This window comes from Aedes albopictus, chromosome 1 (assembly GCF_035046485.1).
Source record: "Aedes albopictus strain Foshan chromosome 1, AalbF5, whole genome shotgun sequence".
Lineage (NCBI taxonomy): Eukaryota > Metazoa > Arthropoda > Insecta > Diptera > Culicidae > Aedes > Aedes albopictus.
Window position 1 is genome coordinate 257332731 of NC_085136.1, and position 27650 is coordinate 257360380.

At 45.0% G+C, this 27650-nt stretch overlaps 2 protein-coding genes across 3 annotated transcripts in view; one reads left to right on the forward strand and one right to left on the reverse strand.

The window, feature by feature from the left end:
* Nucleotides 1-27650, reverse strand: part of LOC109400449 (uncharacterized) — a 364886-nt gene that overhangs the window by 146687 nt on the left and 190549 nt on the right. The gene's annotated exons all lie outside the window — the stretch shown is intronic.
* On the forward strand, nt 6233-10360 carry LOC109400432 (uncharacterized). The gene is made up of 3 exons (XM_029860283.2): nt 6233-6616; nt 8852-10078; nt 10141-10360. The coding sequence occupies exons 1-3, from the start codon at nt 6515-6517 to the stop codon at nt 10339-10341; spliced, it is 1530 nt and encodes a 509-aa protein (XP_029716143.2). The 5' UTR covers nt 6233-6514; the 3' UTR covers nt 10342-10360.

The window sequence follows — 27650 nt, forward strand, 5'->3', positions numbered from 1 at the left end:
ACTCTTCATGTTTTTCTTTTTAACGGTTGATTCAAAAACTGCGTGGTTCGCAAATCGCTCGCTCACGGCGCTCGTGCCGATCTTGCTCCTGTTTGACGTTTGCTCACTAACGCCATCTTCTTGTCGGTTTGTGAAATACAATGTTATTAGCATTGAGCGTTTATGTATCCGTGATACGTCTGTTTGTCTGTGCTATAGATACATCGAATCGAAGCCGTCGTATATAGAATCACGCACGACGAGAAGATGTATGTAATCTCCCGAGTCCAGTTAGCATTTGATGAAGGCACGCGTCGTGCGCGTACCTATACCTACTGACTGCTACTGTCCGAGTCCGAGTCCCGATCCTTTGTAGCAACAGATGCTGGTGGAACAGCAGCACCCACGACGGCGAGACGAGAGATGATGTGCGGGAAATGAAGAGACCCCACCGCGAGCCCATCTGAGTAAACGAACGACTGAAGAAGACACGTGTTTTACCTGCGGGTAGGTAGGGATGTTCGAATTTGGCGTGAATTATTGGCTAATTCGGCAATGATTGTTGTCGATGATGAGAATCCCCTTGAGATTCTGATGAGAATCCTCCCCGGGTTCTGATGAGAATCCCCTTTGGGATACTGATAAGAATATCCTCCGAATTCTGATGAGAATCCCCTCGGAATTCTGATGAGTATTTCCTCGGGATTCTGATGAGTATCTCGTCGGGAATCTGGTAAGATTCCCTCGGGATTCTGATGAGAATTCCCTCGGGATTCTTAAAAGAAATTCCTTGGGATTCTGATGAGAATCCCCTCGGGATTCTGATGAGAATCCCCTCGGGATTATTTTATGAGAATCCCATCGGGATTCTGATAAGAATCCCCTCGGGATTCTGATGAGAATCCCCTCGAGATTCTGATGAGAATCCGCTCGGGATTCTGATGAGAATCTCCTCGGGATTCTGATGGGAATCCCCTCGGGATTCTACTGAGAATCCCCTCGGGATTCTGGTGAGAATCCCTTCAGGATTCTGGTGAGAATCCCTTCAGGATTCTGCTGAGAATCCCTTCAGGATTCTGCTGAGAATCCCTTCAGGATTCTGCTGAGAATACCTTCATGATTCTGCTGAGAATCCCATCAGGATTTTGATGAGAATCCTTTTAGGATTCAGCTGAGAATCCCTTCAGGATTTTGCTGAGAATCCCCTCGGGATTCTGCTGAGAATCCCCTCGGGATTCTGATAAGAATCCCCTCGGGATTCTGATAAGAATCCCCTCGGGATTCTGATGAGAATCCCCTCGGGATTCTGATGAGCATCCCCTCGGGATTCTGATGAGAATTCTTTTAGGATTCTGCTGAGAATCCATCCAGCATTCTGCTGAGAATCCGTCTAGGATTCCGCTGTGAATCCTTCTAGGATTCTGCTGAGAATCCTTGCAGGATTCTGCTGAGAATACTTCACGAATTCTGATGAGAATCCTTCCAGGATTCTGCTGAGAATTTTCTAAGATTTTTGCTGAGAATTGATTTATGATTCTGCTGAGATTTTTTTTCAGGATTCTGCTGAGAATCCTTTGAGGATTCAGCTGAGAATTCTTTAAAGATTATGCTGAGAATCCTTTCAGGATTCTTCTGAAAGTTTCTTCAGGAATCTGCCGAGACGCCGCAAAAAATCTTTGAATCAACAGATATTTCTTAAAACTTTGTCAGGGGGGGGGGGGGAGGAGAATCCTTTTAGGATTCAGCTGAGAATCCCTTCAGGATTTTGCTGAGAATCCCCTCGGGATTCTGATGAGAATCCCCTCGGGATTCTGATGAGAATCCCCTCGGGATTCTGATGAGAATCCCCTCGGGATTCTGATGAGAATCCCCTCGGGATTCTGATGAGAATCCCCTCGGGATTCTGATGAGAATCCCCTCGGGATTCTGATGAGAATCCCCTCGGGATTCTGATGAGAATCCCCTCGGGATTCTGATAAGAATCCCCTCGGGATTCTGATAAGAATCCCCTCGGGATTCTGATGAGAATCCCCTCGGGATTCTGATGAGAATCCCCTCGGGATTCTGATGAGAATCCCCTCGGGATTCTGATGAGAATCCCCTCGGGATTCTGATGAGAATCCCCTCGGGATTCTGATGAGAATCCCCTCGGGATTCTGATGAGAATCCCCTCGGGATTCTGATGAGAATCCCCTCGGGATTCTGATGAGAATCCCCTCGGGATTCTGATGAGAACCCTCTCGGGATTCTGATGAGAATCCCCTCGGGATTCTGATGAGAATCCCCTCGGGATTCTGATGAGAATCCCCTCGGGATTCTGATGGAAATCCCCTCGGCATTCTGATGAGAATCCCCTCGGGATTCTGATGAGAATCCCCTTGGGATTCTGATGAGAATCCCCTCGGGATTCTGATGAGAATCCTCTCGGGGTTCTGATGAGAATCTCCTCGGGATTCTGATGAGTGTCCCCTCGGGATTCTGATGAGAATCCCCTCGGGATTCTGATAAGAATCCCCTCGGGATTCTGATAAGAATCCCCTCGAGGTTCTGATGAGAATCCCCTCGGGATTCTGATAAGAATCCCCTCGGGATTCTGATGAGAATCCCCTCGAGGTTCTGATGAGAATCCCCTCGGGATTCTGATGAGAATCCCCTCGGGGTTCTGATGAGAATCCCCTCGGGATTCTGATGAGAACCCCCTCGGGATTCTGATGAGCATCCCCTCGGGATTCTGATGAGCATCCCCTCGGGATTCTGATGAGAATCCTTTTAGGATTCTGCTGAGAATCCATCGAGCATTCTGCTGAGAATCCGTCTAGGATTCCGCTGTGAATCCTTCTAGAATTCTGCTGAGAATCCTTGCAGGATTCTGCTGAGAATACTTCACGAATTCTGATGAGAATCCCGTCGGGATTCTGATGAGAATCCCGTCGGGATTCTGATGAGAATCCCCTCGGGATTCTGATGAGAATCCCGTCGGGATTCTGATGAGAATCACCGGGATTCTGATGAGAATCCCCTCGGGATTCTGATGAGAATCCCCTCGGGATTCTGATGAGAATCCCCTCGGGATTCTGATGAGAATCCCCTCGGGATTCTGATGAGAATCCCCTCGGGATTCTGATGAGAATCCCCTCGGGATTCTGATGAGAATCCCCTCGGGATTCTGATGAGAATCCCCTCGGGATTTTGATGAGAATCCCCTCGGGATTCTGATGAGAATCCCCTCGGGATTCTGATGAGAATCCCCTCGGGATTCTGATGAGAATCCCCTCGGGATTCTGATGAGAATCCCCTCGGGATTCTGATGAGAATCCCCTCGGGATTCTGATGATAATCCCCTCGGGATTCTGATGATAATCCCCTCGGGATTCTGATGAGAATCCCCTCGGGATTCTGATGAGAATCCCCTCGGGATTCTGATGAGAATCCCCTCGGGATTCTGATGAGAATCCCCTCGGGATTCTGATGAGAATCCCCTCGGGATTCTGATGAGAATCCCCTCGGGATTCTGATGAGAATCCCTTCGGGATTCTGATGAGAATCCCCTCGGGATTCTGATGAGAATCCCCTCGGGATTCTGATGAGAATCCCCTCGGGATTCTGATGAGAATCCCCTCGGGATTCTGATGAGAATCCCCTCGGGATTCTGATGAGAATCCCCTCGGGGTTCTGATGAGAATCCCCTCGGGATTCTGATGATAATCCCCTCGGGATTCTGATGATAATCCCCTCGGGATTCTGATGAGAATCCCCTCGGGATTCTGATGAGAATCCCCTCGGGATTCTGATGAGAATCCCCTCGGGATTCTGATGAGAATCCCCTCGGGATTCTGATGATAATCCCCTCGGGATTCTGATGATAATCCCCTCGGGATTCTGATGAGAATCCCCTCGGGATTCTGATGAGAATCCCCTCGGGATTCTGATGAGAAGCCCCTCGGGATTCTGATGAGAATCCCCTCGGGATTCTGATGAGAATCCCCTCGGGATTCTGATGAGAATCCCGTCGGGATTCTGATGAGAATCCCCTCGGGATTCTGATGAGAATCCCGTCGGGATTCTGATGAGAATCACCGGGATTCTGATGAGAATCCCCTCGGGATTCTGATGAGAATCCCCTCGGGATTCTGATGAGAATCCCCTCGGGATTCTGATGAGAATCCCCTCGGGATTCTGATGAGAATCCCCTCGGGATTCTGATGAGAATCCCCTCGGGATTCTGATGAGAATCCCCTCGGGATTCTGATGAGAATCCCCTCGGGATTCTGATGAGAATCCCCTCGGGATTCTGATGAGAATCCCCTCGGGATTCTGATGAGAATCCCCTCGGGATTCTGATGAGAATCCCCTCGGGATTCTGATGAGAATCCCCTCGGGATTCTGATGAGAATCCCCTCGGGATTCTGATGATAATCCCCTCGGGATTCTGATGAGAATCCCCTCGGGATTCTGATGAGAATCCCCTCGGGATTCTGATGAGAATCCCCTCGGGATTCTGATGAGAATCCCCTCGGGATTCTGATGAGAATCCCCTCGGGATTCTGATGAGAATCCCTTCGGGATTCTGATGAGAATCCCCTCGGGATTCTGATGAGAATCCCCTCGGGATTCTGATGAGAATCCCCTCGGGATTCTGATGAGAATCCCCTCGGGATTCTGATGAGAATCCCCTCGGGATTCTGATGAGAATCCCCTCGGGGTTCTGATGAGAATCCCCTCGGGATTCTGATGAGAATCCCCTCGGGATTCTGATGAGAATCCCCTCGGGATTCTGATGAGAATCCCCTCGGGATTCTGATGAGAATCCCCTCGGAGTTCTGATGAGAATCTCCTCGGGGTTCTGATGAGAATCTCCTCGGGGTTCTGATGAGAATCCCCTCGGGGTTCTGATGAGAATCCCCTCGGGATTCTGGTGAGAATCCCCTCGGGATTCTGATGAGCATCCCCTCGGGATTCTAATGAGCATCTCCTCGGGATTCTGATGAGAATCCTTTTAGGATTCTGCTGATCCCCTCGGGATTCTGATGAGAATCCCCTCGGGATTCTGATGAGAATCCCCTCGGGGTTCTGATGAGAATCCCCTCGGGATTCTGATGAGAATCCCCTCGGGATTCTGATGAGAATCCCCTCGGGATTCTGATGAGAATCCCCTCGGGATTCTGATGAGAATCCCCTCGGGATTCTGATGAGAATCCCCTCGGGATTCTGATGAGAATCCCCTCGGAGTTCTGATGAGAATCTCCTCGGGGTTCTGATGAGAATCTCCTCGGGGTTCTGATGAGAATCCCCTCGGGGTTCTGATGAGAATACCCTCGGGATTCTGATGAGAATCCCCTCGGGATTCTGATGAGCATCCCCTCGGGATTCTAATGAGCATCTCCTCGGGATTCTGATGAGAATCCTTTTAGGATTCTGCTGAGAATCCATCGAGCATTCTGCTGAGAATCCGTCTAGGATTCTGCTGAGAATCCGTCTAGGATTCTGCTGAGAATCCGTCTAGGATTCCGCTGTGAATCCTTCTAGGATTCTGCTGAGAATCCTTGCAGGATTCTGCTGAGAATACTTCACGAATTCTGATGAGAATCCCCTCGGGATTCTGATGAGAATCCTCCCGGGATTCTGATGAGAATCTCCTCGGGATTCTGATGAGAATCCTCTCGGGATTCTGATGAGAATCCCCTCGGGATTCTGATGAGAATCCCCTCGGGATTCTGATGAGAATCCTTTTAGGATTCTGCTGAGAATCCATTGAGCATTCTGCTGTGAATCCTTCTAGGATTCTGCTGAGAATCCTTGCGGGATTCTGCTGAGAATACTTCACGAATTCTGATGAGAATCCTTCCAGGATTCTGCTGAGAATTTTCTAAGATTTTTGCTGAGAATTGTTTTATGATTCTGCTGAGATTTTTTTTCAGGATTCTGCTGAGAATCCTTTGAGGATTCTGCTGAGAATTCTTTAAAGATTTTGCTGAGAATCCTTTCAGGATTCTTCTGAAAGTTTCTTCAGGATTCTGCTGAGACGCCGCAAAAAAACTTCGAATCAACAGATATTTCTTTAAACCTTGTCAGCATGCGTTATCAAGATTTTTTAAAAAGGTAGGATATGATTGCAATTCAATCCCAAAAAACACAAACTTACACTTCTTTGACATCCCTAACGAACCGCTAACGAACAGCTGAACTAACGAAGAAAAACGTCTATAAATATGACCTTCCGTCGACACCGGAACGGTATTCGCCTTCTAGCAAAGCACACTTCCCATCCCTTCCACTTGCCCCACTGGAATAAGATTTTCCCGTCTCATTTGGCTCCAGCCTGCTGCTACTGCTGCACAACGTCCTGGGCGAGCTTAGTGGTTTCATTGTACTGATTACAATCCTTCTATAGAAGACACGGCAGCAGCCGTTGTCCCACACTATCGTCATCGTCATCATTGTCGTCGTCGTCCCTGCAGGGACGGAACTATAGATGTGATTCCTATATGCCCCGAGATTTCGAACGGAAACGGAGAGAGGAAATAAGTCACCTGGTATGGAGATAATACCACTACTGGTGGTTGTCTTGTTGTGTGCTCCATGGTTGGCCGCCTCGCTGGAGCTCCACATTCCAGGATTGGGCAGGATGAATGTGCAGGTGGGTATGGGCCCAGACCGAGAGCCGGGAGCGGCATCATTTTGCATAACAACGGGCGCTTTCTAGTCGCTCGCTCGCCTATAGCCTACTACAACGAAACGACTACAACTACTTGAAGCGAATCGGGCTTCAACAATGATGGCGTACGGCGTACGGTTGCTTTGATGGGCAAAGTGCGTGATTTCCCCAAGAAACAATTTTTGCTTTAAGAAATGTTTCTCAAAGCAACGTTATTAAACTGGAAGTTGTATTATATTTGAATAATTTTAAAATGAAACTGTTCTTCAACTCTTGTTCGCCCAAAAATGAGAATTTATTCAACGTCAACCGTTCTATAAGCACGATGAAATGAAAGTTTATCCAATGATCGTACATCGGTTATGAAACTCTTGTTCAACGTTAGAACCATCAGCAATTTACACAAACATCATAAACTTTACTTCAACGTTTATTAAACAATGTTGTATGACGCTATTTGTTTAATAATTTAAGAATGGTTTTAGAAACCGTTATTGTGCACTAGCAGCATAGCGCATAATAACAAGCTTTCTTCGATATTTATTCCACCATAATACAATCAAAACATGCTGGAGCCGTGATAAAACTTACGAAATTTATTTCTATTTATAGATATGATTTTATAATTCCTACAAAAACGATTCTTAAACGTTTCTTCAACATCATGTTACATCATGTAACAATAAAATGAGAAAATGATTTAACTTTCAACATTTCTGCATTTGTGTCTGGAATAGCTCTCTCTGATTATGTACCCCCAACATCTTTAATTTATTACATTTTATGGGACAAATCACATCAATGGAAAGACTCGAACTCTGGATCTTTGGGTTCACACTCGTCTGCATCCGCTCTGCTTCAATCCGAATTACACGAATCGGCAGATTTAAAGCAGTATATAAATATTCAATTCCTAAGTCGAATACATTACCGTACATATGCTGCTTAAACATTGCTTACATATTTTATTCAACTAATTGCCTTCATAAACATTGAAGTTGATCAATGTTTGAATAATTGTAACCGCAACGTTTAATCATAAGGCATGCATGCTAATTAGTTTGTTTGTTTACAACGTGTCAGTAATTCACGGTGTTGTGTTGTAAGATTGGTGACTCTTCGAACTTTTTTTCATTTAAACGCCCAAACAAGTGAACTTATTTGTTTTATTTTCACCGGTACTGTTTTGTGTCGAAAGGAAAATGTGCAACGATTGTGTATATCTCCAATCAGCTGGAAATATGAACATTAGGAAGCTGAGCCCGGTTTGACCGGTGCCACCTTGGTGGGTAATCTTTCTCGTCAATACCAAAGAGAGGAGCCGACCAGGATCCACTGCAGTTGCATTTTCTGGTGTTTTTTGTTGCCGATGCTGCTGTCGTTGGAGCGTAGTGTAAAAGGTGAGTCAGAATGTTTTTAAAAGTGTGAAGAGTGTGATATTTAGAGCTGCTGCATGAAGTTTTTTTGGTCTTCAAGCTTGTAGCCGCGGTTGCTCTTTTTAGGCTCCTAATCAGCAATCATGTTTACAAAAAGGGGCATGGCGAACAACGATAATTAAGTGACACAGTACCACTGCTAATCAACATTGCTTGAATAAAAGTGTAACATTTGTATTAAAGAAACATGGTAATATCTTGTTGTTAAGCTATATCAGTGTAGTTGAATAAAATGATCAAGCAAAAGTTGTTAAACTTTAAATAGGCTACTTGTTCCACTGAAGATCTGATGTGGAATAACGGCATCTAATACGTTGGAAGCAGCTTGTATTCTATCATTATTAGAGCACTATTGGACAGATGATGGCAATACTTAAGCAACTGTTTTTAAACTTTTATACCATTGGTTATTCAATAAGCAGAAATATGTTTAACTAACGTGCAGTTTCTACTGCATGAAACATTTATTCGCCATTTTGTTCAACATAAACTCTTGTACAACTGTCGGCGCCTTTGTAGCACATTTAATCAACTGACATGCTTATTAATGATTTTGAATTGTTACTTGGGTCATGCAAATTGAGCTGCTCTTGGTTCGACCGGGTGCGGCATTCTTCGAGCGTTTGTTCAATCGTTGGGCGGTTCTGGCGAAAAGTGCCGCAACGACGACAGTACCCGTAATTTACGATTGCGGGAGAAATATTTGCCAATTTGATTCCATTTCGGTGATAAGAATTCTACGGTGCGATGGAATGTTTCAGTAATTTGTGATCATTTGCAGTTTATCAGGGAAACCACAACTCCCGGAGCTTTGGAAGGTCGGACAGAGGGGCAAGCAATGCCGGATAGAGATAAGACAACGTTGGATGGTCAAGAGACACAGAATCCTGGGAATAAGGACGAGGTGAGTGACAAAACAGACAGAAAGACTGATGCAGCTGAAGCAGATCAGACAACTAAAGCAGAAAATGAAGCAGTGACTGAGGGTACAACGAAGAAACCAGAAGAAGAGCCAGGGAATGACAAAACAACTCAAGCAGATAATGCAGAGAAGAGCGAAGTAACGAAAGCCGAGACGAAAGAGGTAGAAGCAACCACCAAAGCACAAACGAAACCAAAGGACAAGCCAAATAAAGAGGATAAGAAAGAAACAACTGCAAGCACCGTGAAGAACAGTGAAGTAACCATAGCAACTACGGTCAAAGATAAGAAGGAAGCTACTTCCAACGCTGGCAAGAACTTGGAAACAACCACAGAGCAAGACGCTGCCGCCACCACCGCAAAATCCGAAGCCGATGAGGAGGAGGACGACGACGACTTCGACATGAGCGACGTGTGGGATGACGTTGAAGAACCCCCGGAAGAGTTCGGCCGTGAGTACGACCTGGATCCCAAGCTGATGGATTCGGGCAACAACAGCAGTGACGACGACTTTCAACCGAAGTTGGAGCTGCCTCCGGACATGACCAAGGACATGTTCTATGATGGCAACAACAACAGCAGCAACGAAACGAAAACGGTTGCGCCGGATGAAGGAGGATTCTTCGACCAGTTGAAGAAGTTCTTCAGCATAGGGAACCTCATCGAACAGCTAGACACCATTCCGGGGAAGGTCCAGTCGTTGATGGATCAGTTCCAGCAGAAGAAATCCAGCGGGTTGCGAAGTTTGCGGGAGAAGATGGATAGCAGTGCCAAGTCGATAGGGAACAAGATCTCCGAAGCATTTGCCAGGATGAAGCCGCCGAAGCATGAAGCGCCTCAGGAATGCTTGCGGAGTGTTCAGGAAAATTTCCAGCAGTACGAGGCGGCGTTGCAGGGAGGGATCGAGCCATGTTTGGAGAAAGCGCAAAGCTTGCTGGGGAAACAGGAAGGAGCGTTGAAGAGTGCAATGGGAAGGTTCAGCCGAATGCTGTCGGATATGCAGGGTTGTGCGCAGAAGTTGGAAGGAGCGTCGATCAAGGAGTTTGTCACGTCGATTTTCAACGTGGGAAGCTGTACGAAGGACAATGTGAATTGTTGAGGGATGAAACGATCGTTTTTGGTTAACATTGATTGTTTTCAAAATTTCAGATTCAATCGAAGATAGAACAAGCACTTCAACCGCAGATGCAGCGTCTGGCGGAGTTGATTCAGCGTCAGGGTAAGGCCTTGCAGGGTAACATGGATGCCACTGGTGAATGCATTAAGCGGAAACTGCAGCTATCAAAGTTTCAGAAACAGCGACTGGATTTGATAGCCGAAGGTAAAAAGTGTCTGGAGAGGCGACAATAAATCTTAGATCCCGACTGGCTTTGATGCCTCGCTTTTTTAGAAGTCTAAACCGAAAATGTACTACCTATTAGACCCACGGTTCCCAACCTTGGCTCTCGCGACCCCCCAGTCTGTCGTCACTGCGCTTTTCGTAAAACAATCGAAGCGTGCCTGCATGCGTTTGGGGGGTCGCGAGACGCACTTTTCGTACACTCCACCAGTCTGTGTTTAGGATGATCTTCTCTAGAAGTTTACCAATAATATCCAACAGTCCGATATCGTTGGCGGTTTGCCCGGTTTTGGCAGCAGCTCCAGCTTCTCAACCTTCCATATATCTGGGAGAAGCAATCGTTCAGACATTTCTTCGGTGCTGCCATGAACAAAGTCCGGAAACTCCAGGATCCCAGTCTTCTATACTGCATTGGGACTACCATCCGGATCAAAGGCTTTTTCTTTTAGTCCTGTTGCCACTATAACCAGCTCATCATAAAAAAGTAGGATTTCTGTGGCGTCTGCTTCCGACTCATCGACGTACACCTTAATCTTCGCTATCATGACGCAGTAAACTTGAACCCTAGTCCATAGCGTATCAGGATGACCACACTGATTTTTTACAAGAACGCAGATAGCCTTGGTTCAGCTACCTGTAGCGGACGCGAATAGGTCCGTTAAAGGTGTGCTGGTCAGTTTGCCATCTGACCCTGCATAAGCCACCGAGTGCTTGCTTCCGGTGCTTTGAACCAGGGCACAAGTCGTGGGACTGTAAAGGCCCTGACAGGAGCAAGTTGTGTAGGAGATGCGGCGGCGAAGGCCATAAGGCACAAGGCTGCACGAGTCCACCCACGTGTCTGATTTGTACTGGGAAATCCACGAACAACAGACACCCAACGGGCGGTCCAAGGTGCCCGGCCTTCAAGGAAGCCGCAGGGAAGAAATCACAGTGCAGGTAACGCAGCTGAACCTGAACCACTGTGATGCGGCTCAGCAACTGCTTTGACAGGCAGTTTCTGAGTGGAAGTCGGATATCGCCATCATAGCGACCATGCCTAGGCGAGTCCACCCTAGAAATGGGAGGCCACCGGCTTACTGGTGGACCGACGCGATTGCGGACCTGCGCCGCGCCTGCCTACGGACTAGGTGACGGATGCAACGAGCACGATCAGAGGAAGAGCGAAACGAACGGCGGGTGGTGTTCGCCGCTGCAAAACCCACGCTTAAGACCGAGATAAGAGCAAGCAAAAAGGCCTGCTTTGAGGGTCTCTGTCAGAGTGCCAATGCGAACCCGTGGGGTGATGCCTACAGGATCGTTATGGCCAAGACGAGAGGTGTAATGGCTCCTACAGAGCAATCTCCAGAGATGTTGGAGGGGATCATCGAAGGGCCTTTTCCGCGTCATGATCCTAGTCCTTGGCCTCCTTTCGTAAGACAGCCGGGGACTGGGGCTGGCGATGAGGAGAGGGTCACCGATTAGGAACTTGCGGGGATAGCAAAGTCCCTTAGCGTAGGTAAGGGGCTGTCCATAAACCACGTGGTCATTTTTTTGGGACTTCTCAACCCGAAACCCTCCCCCCCCCCCCCCCGCGTGGTCATTAGTCCATACAATTTTTTTTATTTGTCCATACAAAATGGTCATTGGCCGAACCCCCCCCCCCCCCTCCTCATGACCACGTGGTTTATGGACAGCCCCTAGGCCCCAGGTCCGGACGGAGTTCCGAACCTGGCCTTAAAAGTAGCTATTGCAGAGGCTCTCGAGCTGTTCAGGTCTGCTATGCAGAAATGCCTGGACGAGGGAGTTTTCCCAGAAGCTTGGAAGAGGCAGAGCCTGGTACTATTGCGGAAGGCGGGGAAACCACCCGGAGACCATTCGGCATATAGACCAATATGCTTGATGGACACGGCGGGGAAGGTGCTCGAAAAGATCATCTTCAATAGAATGTTGAGGTTCACCGAGGGCGAAAATGGTCTTTCGAGTAACCAGTACGGCTTCCGGAAGGGGAGGTCCACCGTAGACGCTATCTTGTCGGTTACAAAAACCGCCGAGAAAGCACTCGAGCATAAGAGGAGGGAAATTCGTTTCTGTGCGGTAGTGACTCTGGATGTTAGGAATGCGTTTAATAGCACCAGCTGGTCTGCTATTGCCGTTGCGCTCTTGCGTCTGGGGATACCGGGGTTCTTGTACAAGAATCTCGGAAGTTACTTTCAGAATCGTGTACTAGTCTACGACACGGAGGTGGGTCGGAAGTGCTTTCACATAACCTCAGGAGTCCCGCAAGGTTCCATCCTGGGTCCGGTGTTATGGAATGTCATGTACGACGAGGTGTTGAGGTTAGAGTACCCAGTGGGAGTGCAGATTGTCGGCTTTGCCGAAGTCTATGGTGAAACAATCGAGGAGGTGAAGTTGACTACCGATCACTCATAAAGGTTGTAGAGGCGTGGATGCGTCGATGTGGTCCAGGAAAGTGGAGCTGGCTCACCACAAGACTGAGGTGATGGTTGTTAACAACCGGAAGTCAGAGCAGCAAGCGGAGGTCAGTGTAGGTGAGTGCACTATCCTGTCAAAGCGCTCCGTCAAACACTTGGGCGTGATGATCGACGATAAGCTTACCTTCGGTAGCCACGTCGATTATGGCTGTAATAGAGCCTCCACAGCTATTGCGGCACTGTCCCGGATGATGTCCAATAGCTCTGCGGTGTACGCCAGTAAGCGCCAGCTTCTGGCTAGTGTTGCTACGTCCATACTTAGGTATGGCGGCCCGGCGTGGGGCACCGCGTTAAGTACTGAATGCTACCGACGGAAGCTGGAAAGTACTTACAGGCTTATGTGCCTGCGGGTTGCGAGCGCGTACCGTACCGTGTCACACGACGCTCTCTGCGTCATTACTGGTATGGTGCCTATCAGCATCCTTATCAGTGAGGACATGGAGTGCTTCGAAATGCGCGGCACAAGAGGCATACGCAGGACTGCCAGGATGGCCTCTATGGTCAAAAGGCAGCGCGCGTGGGACAGTTCCACCAAAGGAAGGTTAATACCGAGGGTAGACAGTTGGATTAATAGGCGCCATGGGGAAGTTACATTCCACCTGACACAGGTCCTTTCAGGTCATGGTTGCTTCCGACAGTATCTACACCGTTTCGGGCATGCGGATTCTCCCGAATGCCCAGTGTGCAATGGTTTAGAGGAAACGGTGGAACACGTTTTGTTCGTGTGCCCGCGTTTTCGCACAATGCGTGACCGCATGCTTGCCACATGCGGGGAGGAGACAATCCCGGACAATTTGGTCCAGAGGATGTGTAGGGATGAGTTTGGCTGGAACGCCGTTTCAACGGCTATCACCCATATCGTCTGGGAGCTACAGAGGAGGTGGCGCGTGGACTCGGAGAGTGGCTAGTCCAGATGCAGTACAAGAGGTGGTCCAGGGGTTCGGAGTCGGCTTCGTAGGTCATACCGGTGCCCTGCGGTCGAGATCGACCCTTACAGCGATTAAGTGGCCGCGGAGAGGAAGTCCCGGTAGCGGTCCTGTCGTGGCGTCGGTCTACTGGGTTGGATCCGGGCCCGCGGTTGGAAAGGGGTCCTCGGCAAGGGTCGGGGCAGGTGGAGACCCTGCTGTCAGCAACCCTCTGGTGCAGCTGATAGGGCCTGGAGGGTAGTGATACCCTTGCCTTCAGCAGGTCAGATCGGGTTGCACGTGGGCATCAGTTCTTGGTGTCTGCCAAGCAGTTGGGCACGGGCGGGGTTGACCCTGCCAGCCTTCCAAGGACATAGGGAGTGGTGAGGACCACTCGGGAACCTGGCTAAGCGCCAGCATGCTACCGTGATGGACTCTCCAAAGCGAGTCATCGATGTTCGTTGCTGCAGGCTACGCAGCTAACCTTGTGGATGCGATGTGCACTAGCCCTTTTCTGAAACAATGCCTCTTGGTGGTTCCGGAGAGACGAAGGGTTTGGCGACCATATGAATGTGTTTTAGTGGGTCGAGGAGAGAGTAGTCCTGGCTTTTACTATTGTTGTAGAAGACGGCCTAAGCCCCACACTACCCTAACCTTCCTGTTAGGGTGTCTGTTGAGCAGATTTTCCCCCTATGGTTTAGAAGGAAAAAAAAAACACATGGGCCGGGACCTACGGCTTTACTTCCTATCAGAGGGATGGCGTGATCAGATATTTGTCTCAGAAATACCGACGGCGTCGACTAGGATTGAATCTAGACCAACTGGGGTGAAAGGCAATTACGCTTACCACAACACCACCGACGCTGCTATGTGAACATTTTGGCCTGACACATGCAGTTTAAACTAAATATTAATATAGTATTCGAGACCTTTAGTATCTATCGCTTGTGCCCACTGCTACCAATATCAGTTTGTAATTAGCGATCAAACAAACTGGCGTCTGACAGTTGCTCGATGCTATCAATCAACTGTCAAACAGTCATGAGAATTGGGTCCAGATTTGCCAGCTGAACCGAACCAAACAGGACGAATAGTTTTTAGATGCAAAACAGCTCAACAAACCGCTTCCTACTCCAATACGGCGATGAAAAAAAAAGCAGTTTCAAACAATTCAATTAGCGCGCCCCGTCAAGACGCGCCTAATTAGCGCTCAGCTGTCATTGCCAATAACCCTTCAAAGCCGTCGGTGTACAAAGCTTTAACAAGCATAGCAAGTCAAGTGGTGTTACCCCTTCCTTCCTATCGGGCGCTATGCCGGCAGGGCCTGCTGCCTTCCGAATGGCAAGTTTTCCACTTGAAATCGCTCACAAATTAAATCATTCTCGCCGCCTGCTGCTTTGATGATGATGCTTCTTCAAAGAAGCAAAAAGCGGTGGGAAATCCGCGTGGTGGCGCGGCGCATGTTGGCAGGCAGCAGTACGGTAGCACGCCGAACCAGTAGTGCTTGACAGTTACTGCTCCTCCATCGGAGTCACCATCCTTGCGTCGAAGTCGAACAATTTTTCGTGGAATTCCTGCCGATGCGATGATGGAAAGTGAAAAAGGGTACCGGCCGGTGAATTTTTTGCATTTTTATATGGTGGTGCTGGTCGCTCCGAAAGGCTGTAAGGTCAGGGGATAAAACCTTGAATAGAATCATTTCAGTTGACGAACTCTTAAAATACGTTCAAAATAGTTGATTTTCCTACTGTTTGACAGTTCTTCTTAGGAAATGGCAGGTTCGTGTGTTCATCCGTTGGTCCAAAGTTGTAAGCAAAAGCAATCACGCACCTGTTAAACGATAAGGTCTATCCGAGATCTGGCCTGTGTAGTTTGACTGACAGTTGATCGATAAGATGGATGGTCGATCTTACCGATCAGCTGTCTAGCAAAATTGTTGGCTGACAGTCGATCGATTGGACGACATATGATCGATCTTATAGATTAAATCTGGCGTTTCGTACGCCACAAATGTCAAACGTCGCAGCGACATAGGCCAGAAGTCACATAGTTTGAACTCTACCGCAGAAAAAGAGTAAAATTCTGGCAGCCATTGGCGCTCGTTAAATGCTGGATAAATGTGTCATCTCCCGCGCACGTTAAGTGCTGAATAATAAAAAAAACAAGAGGAATGTCACTACTCGTGCTAACCGGAAAATTGGGCATTGAGCCGCTGCTCTTCGTCGTTAACCGCTGGTAACCGAGGAACGGTTAGAAGCGGTTAACAATGGATGGCAGCACCTACATGTGATTTTTACGGTTAGCACGGTTAGTGACATTCCCTTAAAAAAACTTCCCATTCCTATAGGGAAGTTTGGATTCAGTGAGGAAAAAATCTGAACATGAAAACAACACATACAAAAACGCAAATAGGTAGATCGATCCTCACCTTTCATCCTCGGAATCGTTCGAATTTCCCACAAAAACAAAACTGAAACTGTTGAAAAGAAAGACATCTAGATCGTCTGCCGTCGTCGCCGTTCATGTTGTGACTGGCAATTTTCAGAAAAAAAGTGATGTTCCTTTCCCTTTGTGTGTTTCATAATTTGGGCCCGGGTGGCTTTATTTGCACGCGTCCATTCGTTCCATCCAAATTCACCGCCAACGACAACTCAGCATTCGAAAGCAAAAAAACGAAACAAACAGTTGGAAAAATGAAAAACCGAAAGATGATACCTCACGTCGCAGCAACCCGTCGTCGTTGACGGCGTCGGTCAGGTCCAGAGCTCTATAGGGCACCGCACTGTTTTGATTTTGTATGGGATTTTGACGTTTCGTGGCCTTGTTGTTTACAAAATGTCTGTAAGAGTAAAAGAGAAGGAGATAATTTCATGCACTGCCCTATGGTAACAATTGCTGCTACCAAGGCAAAGCCATGAGGCAACTGAAATGTCATGGTAAGATCGCGGAGTGAGAAAGGATTTCCTCGGAAATCATCAAAGCTCTGTTTTCCGGTTTTTCATTCTGGTACCTATTTTTTTTTTGTTTGGTTGGGCTTACATTCCCTATGTTTTTTGTTTCCGGAGGAAGGGCGAGGATCAAGGCTAGGACGGTTGATGAACATGTAAATTGATATGTTTATCTGCAGTGCAGTGCTGTGAAGGAAGAGCGTTTGATCTGGGAACACGGCGCACTCAAGGTATATCCAGCTTGGCGTGGGAACACCAGGATCATTAAAATTGATGGGAAGTGGGTTCCCGCGTCTTTGAAGAGCACCAGAAGAACAATTTTTCTAATAATCTTGTTTCAATTAGAAGGGTATACATAACACTACGCGCCAACAGTCTCGTTGGAGCGTTTACCTTCTCGTGTATTCATCAAAGATATTCCCTTATGGAGGTGCTGTTACATGCTGGTATTAATTAGGAGAAAGCATGGTGGCAGATGCTAGAGATGACGACGACGGCGCCATTGAAGGCGGGTCCTTTCCGAGGAAGCTCTTTGAACCGGTTGGAGAGCATTAATACGGTACACGTTTGCTCGAAGCAAACGCTCAAACTGAAATGCTCTTTAAGTGAAAGTTCCAAAAAGCAACAATTTTGCCGTTAAAAACTAGGCAGTCATCGTTTTTTTGTTCCTTATCGGATGACTTATTTTAGTAGCAAATCGTCGGGAAGGGCTTGCGTCGTGAAGAAAACAAAATCTTCATTCGTTTTGTATCGCTCTTCGCACAAGTGTGTCTAGCCGACGAAGTCAATGAATGCCCCCAGCAACACAAAACAAGTTTTTAATAACAAAAAAACACATCTGGAATCAAACAACGAACCATTACACAGTGGGAAAAAAATGGACCCAAAATCGCAACTTTTAGAAGCCGCTGATTTGGAAAAGCATCAAATACCTATTTCTATGTAAAAAATGACAAGGAATCGAATGGTGGTGGTCTCGTTTTGTGCAGACCACGGTAAAGGTCCAATTTCGCCCCATTTTGCCCTTTTTTGCACTATTTTAACACAGAGAACAAACATCCAAGTTCAGTTCCGAAACTGTGTAAGGAATTTAACGACCATTTGAAATCGGCAACACAAGTGGCAAGTTGCCCATATCACGATAATGTTCCATTTTGCCCCATATTCCTTGAAAACTATGAAAAAATAGTTTTTTCACATATTTTCAAGCTGTTTTCGAAGTTTTCATGCGATAACATGCAATTATGATGCAAATACTCTTAAATAAAACTAGATAGAGTTTATTTTTACCATGGATGAGCAAGGGATGTGACCTATTTTGCCCCAATTCATTCTAATTTTCATGTTTCGTTGCCAAATTTGACCAGAAGGTCTCCGTTGATGATCTACATCCATTATTATTCTAGCAAAGATTATCCGCAACGAATATGGAACATATTCATGCTGCCCATATCACAATAATGTCCCATTTTACCCCACAGAAATTTATTTGAGAATATTTCCAGGAATTCTTTCGAGAATTTTTGTAGGAGTTCCTATAATTCTAATTTTCTTAGGATTCCGAGAAAGATTCCTTCGGATATATATTCAATAATGTTGTTATGGATTGCTTTGATGATTTCTCCATGTATTTCTTGTGGATTTTTTCCAAGAAAGCCACCAGTGATAACTCGGAAGATTTCTTAAGAAATTTATCCGGGAATTCGTTCAATGATTCCCCAGGTAGTTTTGAGCGCATCACTAGGAAAATTCATCCACGAATTTACGCAAATATTACTGGACAAATCATCCAAACATATTTTAAAAAAAATTCTCCAAGAATTCCTCCGAAGGTTCCACTCAAGGTTCCACTAGAGGAGTTCATCAGAAAACTTCTTTAGGAATTCATCCGAGAATTGTTCCGAAAATTCCACCAAGGAAAAAATCCTTTAGAAGTACCTCCCGAAATTCATTCGGCTTTTTTTCATAAATTGCTTCGGAAATGTATACTCCTTCGATGCGGTGACTACGATTGCGGAAACAGTTCTCAACCGATTTTAACGGTCTTTTATCGGCTATTGGTAAAAATTACTGAAATGCATTGTAACTTTAATCATATTTTAGTGAACCTCACTGATTATGTTGTCGGTAGTAAATCATCGGTACGGTTATCAAATTTACCATGGATTCGGTAACTTAAACAACATTTTTTTTTATCTGAGTGTAGAGATGTTATCGTTGGAATGTCTTCGCCTACCTTCCCCACATTCTCTAGACATCCGAAAAAAAAAACAACTCAACCAAGTAGCAGCTCTAAGCAAAAAACAAATTGGATGAATATATTGAACCATATCAAGACCCCCAAAAGCAAGAGGGGATGACACCGCGACGCCTCAACTTTAGTATAAAGTGGCTGACTCAATTTGTTCAAATGTCACACCATCTCGCATTGCAATCGTAGCAGCATCATAGAGTGAAAGTGGAAGACACTGAGGCAGGGACCATGATGATATTAGCGTGTGGCATGCCGAATGAAGACGTTTCACTGCGGCTCTAGCTATCTGTATAGGAGGTCGTCAGCCATGTAGTCGTCAAATGTTTTGCCGAAAATTGGTTTACTGCCTTCCGGTTGTTTAACTTTATTCTCGGATTTCTTGCGCGGGCCAATTTGTCGTCGTGAAGCCAACGAAATACGTGTTTTGACATGTAGCTGGATAAATTGGCGTAGTTCGGATGTTGTTTAAGCGGTAGTAAATCTGGATGTTGACACGTTGGTGGGTGGTTATTAACCTAGCAGGCCTTTGACAATGCGTTAAGGAGGCAGAAGCAGCCACTACAGTAGACGTTTGATAACTGCAACATGTTAACGTTTCGCTTATCGAATGACATTCGACAACTGTAAGAACTGACAAACGTCAACGAACTGTCAGTTGCGAAATAATGAAGGCAATGTGCATTCGCAAAACATCGCATCGCTGCTGACACCACATTTTGACGGATAACGGTGTAAAAACTGCAAAATTGTTGCCCTTAGCGGACTTTCAATTAAAAAGCATTGCAGCGGAAGCGTTTTCACCGATCGAACGCCTACTGTGCTCGTAAACATCAAATTCTCCAAAAAATGAGTTGAGTCAACATCGCAGTAGGCACGCCACTTTTGCGTGCTGGTCAATAAGAATGGCGTAGCCGTCCATATTGCCAAGGTTGGTATAACGCTTACTTAATCATCATTTAGAAGAGGGGGGTAATTAATTGCCCTCCTCTTTATTTTCCTTCTTTCGCTTCCAAGGAGAGCCTCGGAAGCATATTTGAAACATTTTCTTGTAATAAAAGTTATTTTCATCCACTCGCGATGGGTTTTCCCGTTGTTTCACCGCTGACAAGGCGATTCCCACCCTCCAAGCCAATCGTGCACCGGACGGAAACTAGGGAGTTTTTCCCATAACTTATACTACGCGCTCTTATTATGGGTCCAATAATGGTGCCGTGATTTACCTCAGTTTCTCAGCCACGTTCTCATTGGGAAAGTGATCGATGCGAGTGCGATGACGGCGCTCAGAAATTCAATTTGTCAAAAGCTACCTACCTCCATACAGCTCCATACCTACCGGTATTCAAAGCTCCATAATGAAGATGGGAAGGGCTGAGACGCTGGGACGCAATTTGCGTCCCAATTTCAAGCCGACGGCAAAGCTCTTTGCCAGATTAGCGAGACGGTGCTCAATCCGAGCCTCCAATCTAATATTGCGCGAATTGGATTGCGAAGTTATCCTTGATTGGAAAAGTTGCTCCACTCTGCGTTCTCAGATCCGTGCGCGCGGCGGTCGGGAGATACACACCTTGGGGGTGGGAACGGAAATGAATCTTCCGGCCTCCTACGACGACGACGTAATCTCTCTACACGCTGCTGATGCAATTTTATTGCTGTTCTCCATGCTTCCTCGCTAGATCCCACATCAGGGCTTACAACGGGATATTTTATGTCATCCCTTTCATTTTTCTTCGCATGAAAACACCACCAAAATTTCCATAACAATGGCGAAATGATCTTCCTAACCCCGAGGGCGATAGAGGTTATGGCCTGGCACATCTCTCGGCGCTGCATGCCGCTTCTGTCATTGTCACTTACTTCGCAGTCGGTTGGTGTCCCTTCTCAAGCGTGGCCGCCGTACATGGACAGGACGTGTGTAAAAGTGTATGCCAAATGACGGCACACCCTGCTGCTGGCACTTAACAATGGCGGTCTGTCATCGTTCGTACATATATGTGACAATGACAACGCGGCAGATGAAAAATGGCATCCCAAACCTGATGAGAACGAGTCGGGTGACAGCCGTTCATGTAGGTACATGGATAACATGAATGCTGGAAAATTGGGTTCTAAAGTTCTGGGTAAGTGCTGCTTTATACATAATCAAAATTTGATATATTTTTATGACCACCTCTCTACTCTCCGTGTTCCCATCAAATATCTGCTCTGGGTTGTTTGTGTATTATTGTCATTGCCAGAGTTAATCTTTAGTGTCTGTGAGACACTTAAATGTCAAATATGTGGGCCCGAGTATGGGCCCATAACCTGCGGGGTAAACATTTGCTCACCAGGAAACAGGAAGAAAATATTAGGGAGAGAAAATCACAGCTTAGACTTTGTTGACAAACATCTTGTTGTTCTTATTACATAAAGAAAAACGTCAAATAAACCAGTGTTGTCAGATCCTCTAAAAGGGATTCGGTCTATGCATTCAGGAATTTATTCGATAGTCGAGATGGATGTTGTGTTTTACTGACACTCCTTTTCAGTACCTTTAGGTCCTCAAGTTTGGACAAAAGCCAGTAGCTGGATAAAACGATCTGGTTAAAATGTACGCCTTAATTTTATCTGTTCTCTGTCCCGTGATGGAGCGCTCCTTCGTCTCGATTTGTTTGGTCCTCTTGCTAGTTCGCTCAGAACTAACCATGTGACTTAACACAATCGTCGAAGCCATAGCCTCCATTGCATTGACGAGAGACTCACACACCCCTGTCGTCTGCTGGCCTACGGAACGGCCCTTCCGGCATAGAATACTACCAAGCTGTTCGTAGATTTGGATCACCTACCTGCCCAATCAGGATTAGAATACGATTCCAACAGCCTTCCGCTTTCACCGCCCAACTTCAGACTCCAGTTTTTTGTTCCCTTGAGGTAGCCAATCGTTCGGGCTTTTCGTCGGAAAATTGAACTTTCTTCCCTGTATGGATGCAGCAGATTCAATATCTGGACGTACTGTTACCTCCATGTACGTCACTATACTGCTTCGGTATTTAGAGGCATCCTCCCAGATGTTCGGTCGTTGCCTATTCTTTTGTACGCTTGGTCCATCAACGTCTTTTAAACCTTCGCGTCCAGCAGTCCTAGTTCAACGATCCACTTTCTAATAAACGCCACACGCTTATGCTGTAGAAATCGTCGTTTGCAGCTCCAAGCTGAAGTTCAAACTTTTTGCAAGGTTCCTCGTACACTACTGTTTCCAGCCTTATATTCCAGACGCTTTCAGAAAGACTTGCTCCTGCTTGCCAACCTTCTCATATCCAACATGCTGGTGCATATACACCTCCTCGTCGAGAGGACCGTAAAGGCAGGTAGTCTTAAACTCCAGATGCTTCGGAACTAACTGCGCTTGCTGTTTTACTACTCGCACGAGGTAACGTAACGTCTCCGAGTAACGACCCAGTGACATGCATCGATTCATACGAGACGGCTTGCCACCGCCTACAATAGTTACCCAGCTGATCACAGCTTGAGCATCTTCTGTGAAACAATCTTTGACCCCACCTTTATCCTTAACAGTTTATTGAAACAATCCAGAAACTTCCTGAAAGCCAAAGAAATTTTCCAGAATTCCTTCATAAACTCTGCCCTTTGAAACCTCACTGAAACTCGTCTAACATTGACTGAGATTGACTGAAAATCCTCTGAAACATCCTTGAAAATCCCCTAAAACCATCTGAGACATCCTACTGAACCTCGATGGTACCTCCTGAAGAACTCTCGAAGCCTTCCTGAAGGTATCCAGAAAATTTTCTGAAACCTCCATGAAAGTCTCATCACACAGTTAAATCAATGCCGTGAAACCACCATGATACCCCATTGGCTTTCTTTTGTCCCATTAGGACCTCCCTAGGTTGCACTTAGAACCCACTGTCAATCCTCTAGATTGACCTTAAAGGCTTCCTTTGAAACTTTCCTCGACTCAAAAACCATCGAAACCCTCTGAAAACATGCAGAAGGACATTCATCAACTTCCATAGATTCGTTTCCATGCTTCACATTCTCATCCGACTTCCACCTATTGGTCAGGTTCTATCAAATTCTCCAGAATCCAAATATGGTTCCAAACTTCTCTCTTCTTGCAATTCCATCAGGGCTCCGTCGAAGCAATTGCCTTCGGAGACTTCATTGTGATTTTCAACAAGAAATCTCAAATTCTTCGACACTTCAGCAATTCCTTCCAAAGGATGGTTCCAAATCATCCACTAGCAATATTTCTTTAGAAAATCATTTGAAAAATTCCTTGGTGATTTCTCATTGAAAACGTGAAGAATTTGTCTGGAAATTCTCCTAGAAATAACTACAAGATCATTTTTGCAAATTTCACATTTTATTCTAGGACATACACGACATTATTTATTTTATTCATTGTTTTTAAATACTGTATAATCATGCAGAATTTGCCTCTTCTTGTTAATTGTTCTGGAGGATTCTCAAGGAATCGCTGTAGAATCCTCTGATAACGTCCCAAAACTTTCTATGAAATTCCTTCAAAAATTTATCAAAAAAAAAAAATACATTTATACCTTCAGAAACTTCTGCGAGAATGCCTTCAAATACTATTCTTTATTTTTTTAATTCATTTTTTCCCTAAATTTTAAAATAAGATCCAATTCGAGCTTTGATGATTCTTTTCTTGCTAGTTTGAATCAAGAACTAAGAAAGTTTTTTTTTTTAAATTTCATTTTATTCGTGAATTTTAACGAATGCTTTATAGCTATACTCCTCCAGGTGGTCCGCCAGGAATACATACTTCCTGAATTGTTTTGCGGGATTTGTTTTTTTTTTCAAGAAATTCACCAGGAACCTCTGATAGGACTCTTCCAGGCTTTTCTTCGGGATTTTACTTTCCGCATTCTTTCGTGGAATTTTTAAAAATGTAGAAAAATGGATTTTTGGGTTTTGGCCTCGTAATCAAAGATTGCTAAAATTTGATGCTTCGTTCGCAAGTTACGCTCGGTCCCACGTATCCCAAATCTCTGGGAAAACTTTTATAAACAACCAGGCACGAATCTTTGAAGGAATGCTCCGGTAAAAATACAGTCAAACTTGCTGGATAAATCCCTGTAGATATTCCTTACTGAATCCAAATGCCAAATATCGATTGCGTTTCAAGAAAAAGTGTTGGTAAACGTGTAGCAATTTAGAGCAAATAATATTATTTAGAGCAATTAGATTATTCTAGCTTTAATAAGAACAATTTATAAACAACAGAAATCTTGAATGAGTTAGTATAGTAAATCAAAGATAAATTCTAAACGTTTACTTATGGAAATTCCTCATAAAATCAGTTGAAAAACATGAATAATGATCATCCGATGGCATTTCGGAAAGAATTTACTGCATGAATTCTTAGAAAATAATCTAATAAAACAACTTCAGAGACTCTCATAAGATTCCCTGGGAGTTTTTAGAAGAAACCTTTTGGAGAAAAACTAACTGATTCTATTTCTACAGAAGCCTTTATGGGAATTTATTGTTCAACCTTACGTCATAAAGGTTTTTCTTGAGATATACTAAAACAATCGTCCAGTTGAATCCAGTGTTGCGAAACTCATGCTCACGAGTAAAAAATACTCACTCACCTTACTCATTTGCGAGTAATGCTCACGCTGTGAGTTACTCGCGTATGAGTATACTCACGCGTGAGTAATGACGTCATACTCTCGCGTGAGTATTACTCACTTGTGAGTAATACTCACGCGAGAGTATGACGTCATTACTCACGCGTGAGTTACTCATTTTATTCACGGTGAGTTTAGTGAGTAAGTTATTTTTGTTGGTTTGAAATGATGTTTTCGTTTGTTCTGTACTGCAATGGTGATTATTTATATACTAGGCACAGTTTTCGAGGAAAGGTGGATCTGCTCGAGAGCTTTGGCACCATAGGCTAAAAACTCTTATTGTTTACCTACACATGCAAAGTAATATCATCAATTAGGAAATCTCTATATTTTACCACACTTTGTCAATGGTATAACTTTTTTCGCATACGTCGGGTCACTTTACGGTATTCAATAAAGATGTTTGGCATATATTTACCTACCTTCAAATTAAAAATGGTAGGGTTAATTACAGCATTTCCTAGGTCCAAACATTTAAAACTTTTCTTTTCTGCATACATTTGATCGTTTTTTCCCATGTGGCTAGTTTCTATTACTGTGCAAAAATATAGGGCATATAATGGACAAATAGTGGTTTCGCTTCAAAATTACTTGAGTAGGCAAGTAAGGAAAAAAAGTTTTACACTGGTAACGCCTCCTTTGTAAATCTAAAAGAGCTGTAGTTTTTTCTGCGCGGCAAAATAGTCCGTTCTATTATTCCGTAAGGAAAAGTAACGTTTTTCCTCATACTAAACACTTGATCAGTTTGTAAGTTAACATTTACAAAAAATAGTAAATTTACTTGAGTACTCAACTTTCGAACATGAAACTTACACACTAAACGCATCCAGCAAAGCAAAAACCAGCAAAACGAATAGTTGATTTTTAAGCAATTTTTTGCTAGAATCCGGTACAACATTGTGCCCTATCTGCACAAATTGCTGGATGTTTCATAAAAAAGTGCTTAGACTTGATAGAATTGAAACCAAGGATGGGAACACTCACTTGCAAAGAGTTACACTCACTTGCAGTTTTCTCAGCTCAGAAGCGTGCAATCAAAAAACGGTGTATGGACGACTTTTGCCTTGTGATTTTGTCTAAAAGTTTGCTGAATACAGTAGGGGTCGCACACGCATATCGAATTCGTGAGTGAGCTGCGAAGACAACTCTCCACGAGGTGAGTGTAATTTACACTCACCTCGTGGAGAGTCGATTTCACAGCTCTGTCACGAGTTTGGGATTCGTGAGCGACCCCTACCCTATTTGACAAAGTTCGAGACAAAACCACAAGGCAAAAGTCGCCCATATATCGTTTCTTGATTGCATGCTTCTGAGCTGAGAAATTTGCAAGTGAGTGTAATTCTTTGCAAGTGAGTGTTCCCATCCCTGATTGAAACAAAACTTTATTGGAACTTATGGGCAAAGATTTTTAAGTACAAGATAGCCCACTCTTTCATTTCCCATACCATCGATCGGCGAACAGATTCGTCCAACAAAAGCACCTACTTGTGGCAAAAAATCGAACTATGAAAACAAGGATAATCAAGTTAGCTTTGGTTTTTCACTTCGCCGGACATCACTTTTCAAACGTCATTCGAGACGCCGAAAGAGTCCGGGTCTTTGATTGTTGTAGCCCAAATTCACTAAAATATCGAAACCCGCAATCATTTCAGGCCAAACATTTCAATAGGTCCTATCTGCATTTGAGAGGCTCTCTTTGTTCACTTTCTCTTTCAATTATTGCAATGTAATGGTACACTTTTCAACTATTTTTGCAGTACAAATCAAAAGACGATTGTTTTGACCATCGATCAATGCAAGGAGAGAATAATAATACAAATGAACAGCTGAGATATTAACGAAAGAGAGGGAAACCAAAGAGAGCCTCTCTTCTGCAGATAGGACCTTTAGACATGTTTGGCCTGATTTATTGAAAATTTGAAATAGAGTAACTCGTTCCCCTTCGTGTGTTTGAAAACCACTTCAGTTTTTTTACACCGGTCAATGTACGGGATGAGCCAACGAATGAGCTCCGGACAGATATTGGACTGACCATCAGTATGGTCAATGAATCAGAACTGTCGTGTACTTTGGGTTCTATTCGTTATCTGGGTTGTAACCGTTATAACGTTGATATTTTACTTGCCGTGAATCCGACATGGCAGACCAGGATGAGTCTCGGTTGGGTTGGGTGAGAGGGTTTCGATACAATCGTCAGCTTGCACTACCTCTAGAACTCGTTTAAGTGAAATCACAGATTGGTGTAAGCATTTACGTTGCATAATAGCAAATTACTAAAGTAGAAAATAAAGCGTCCCACGCAACGTTGCATTGGTGTCGTGAAAAAAACTTATTCATCAAGAAATTACCTTCAGGATGTTTTGACAGGGACAAGTGGAAGTGATAAGATGGTGTCCTTTCTAAAAATCGCATCATTGCTGGAGTGCCTTCCGTGTTTCTGACTCCCAGATTGAATTGCATCCACAAAATCCCACAGTTTTAGATGAGGAAACTTGGAGCACCGAAAAATGACGTTTCTGGCATTTTCAGTATTTATCATTTTTTTTTTCAATCAAAGCCACCTACAACTTTGCAGCAGTAAATTAGTTCGACCGCGAGTCAACTGTGTCGCTGCGATCGGTAAAATGCGTTCGCCAACTCTGCGCCAGAGTGGGTCATATTCTTAATTTATTATATTTGTTATGAGTGACAAAAGGAACAAATTGCCAGGGCCCGTAGCGTAGTGGCTACACGTTCACTTCATAAGTGGATGGTCATGGGTTCGATCCCAGCCAGGCACTTGCAATTTTTCGTCAGTTGCTCCACAGAGAACAGACATCCAGGCTAGAACAAATTTCATTCGGAAAGTTGGGTAAGGATTTGAATCTTTACTTGAGTAAGGTTGCAAACCAATACACGATGACAACACTAACGCCACCAAACACCATATTGCCACAGTCAGTGGTGAGTTGAAACATTTCAAGTGGTGAATTAAATTTGTATGGGAAATTAACCGATTGCAGCGCCACGCTATTGCCACTTGTGTTGCCGATTTCAAATGGCCGTTAAATTCCTTACACAGTTTCGGAACTGGACTTGGATGTCT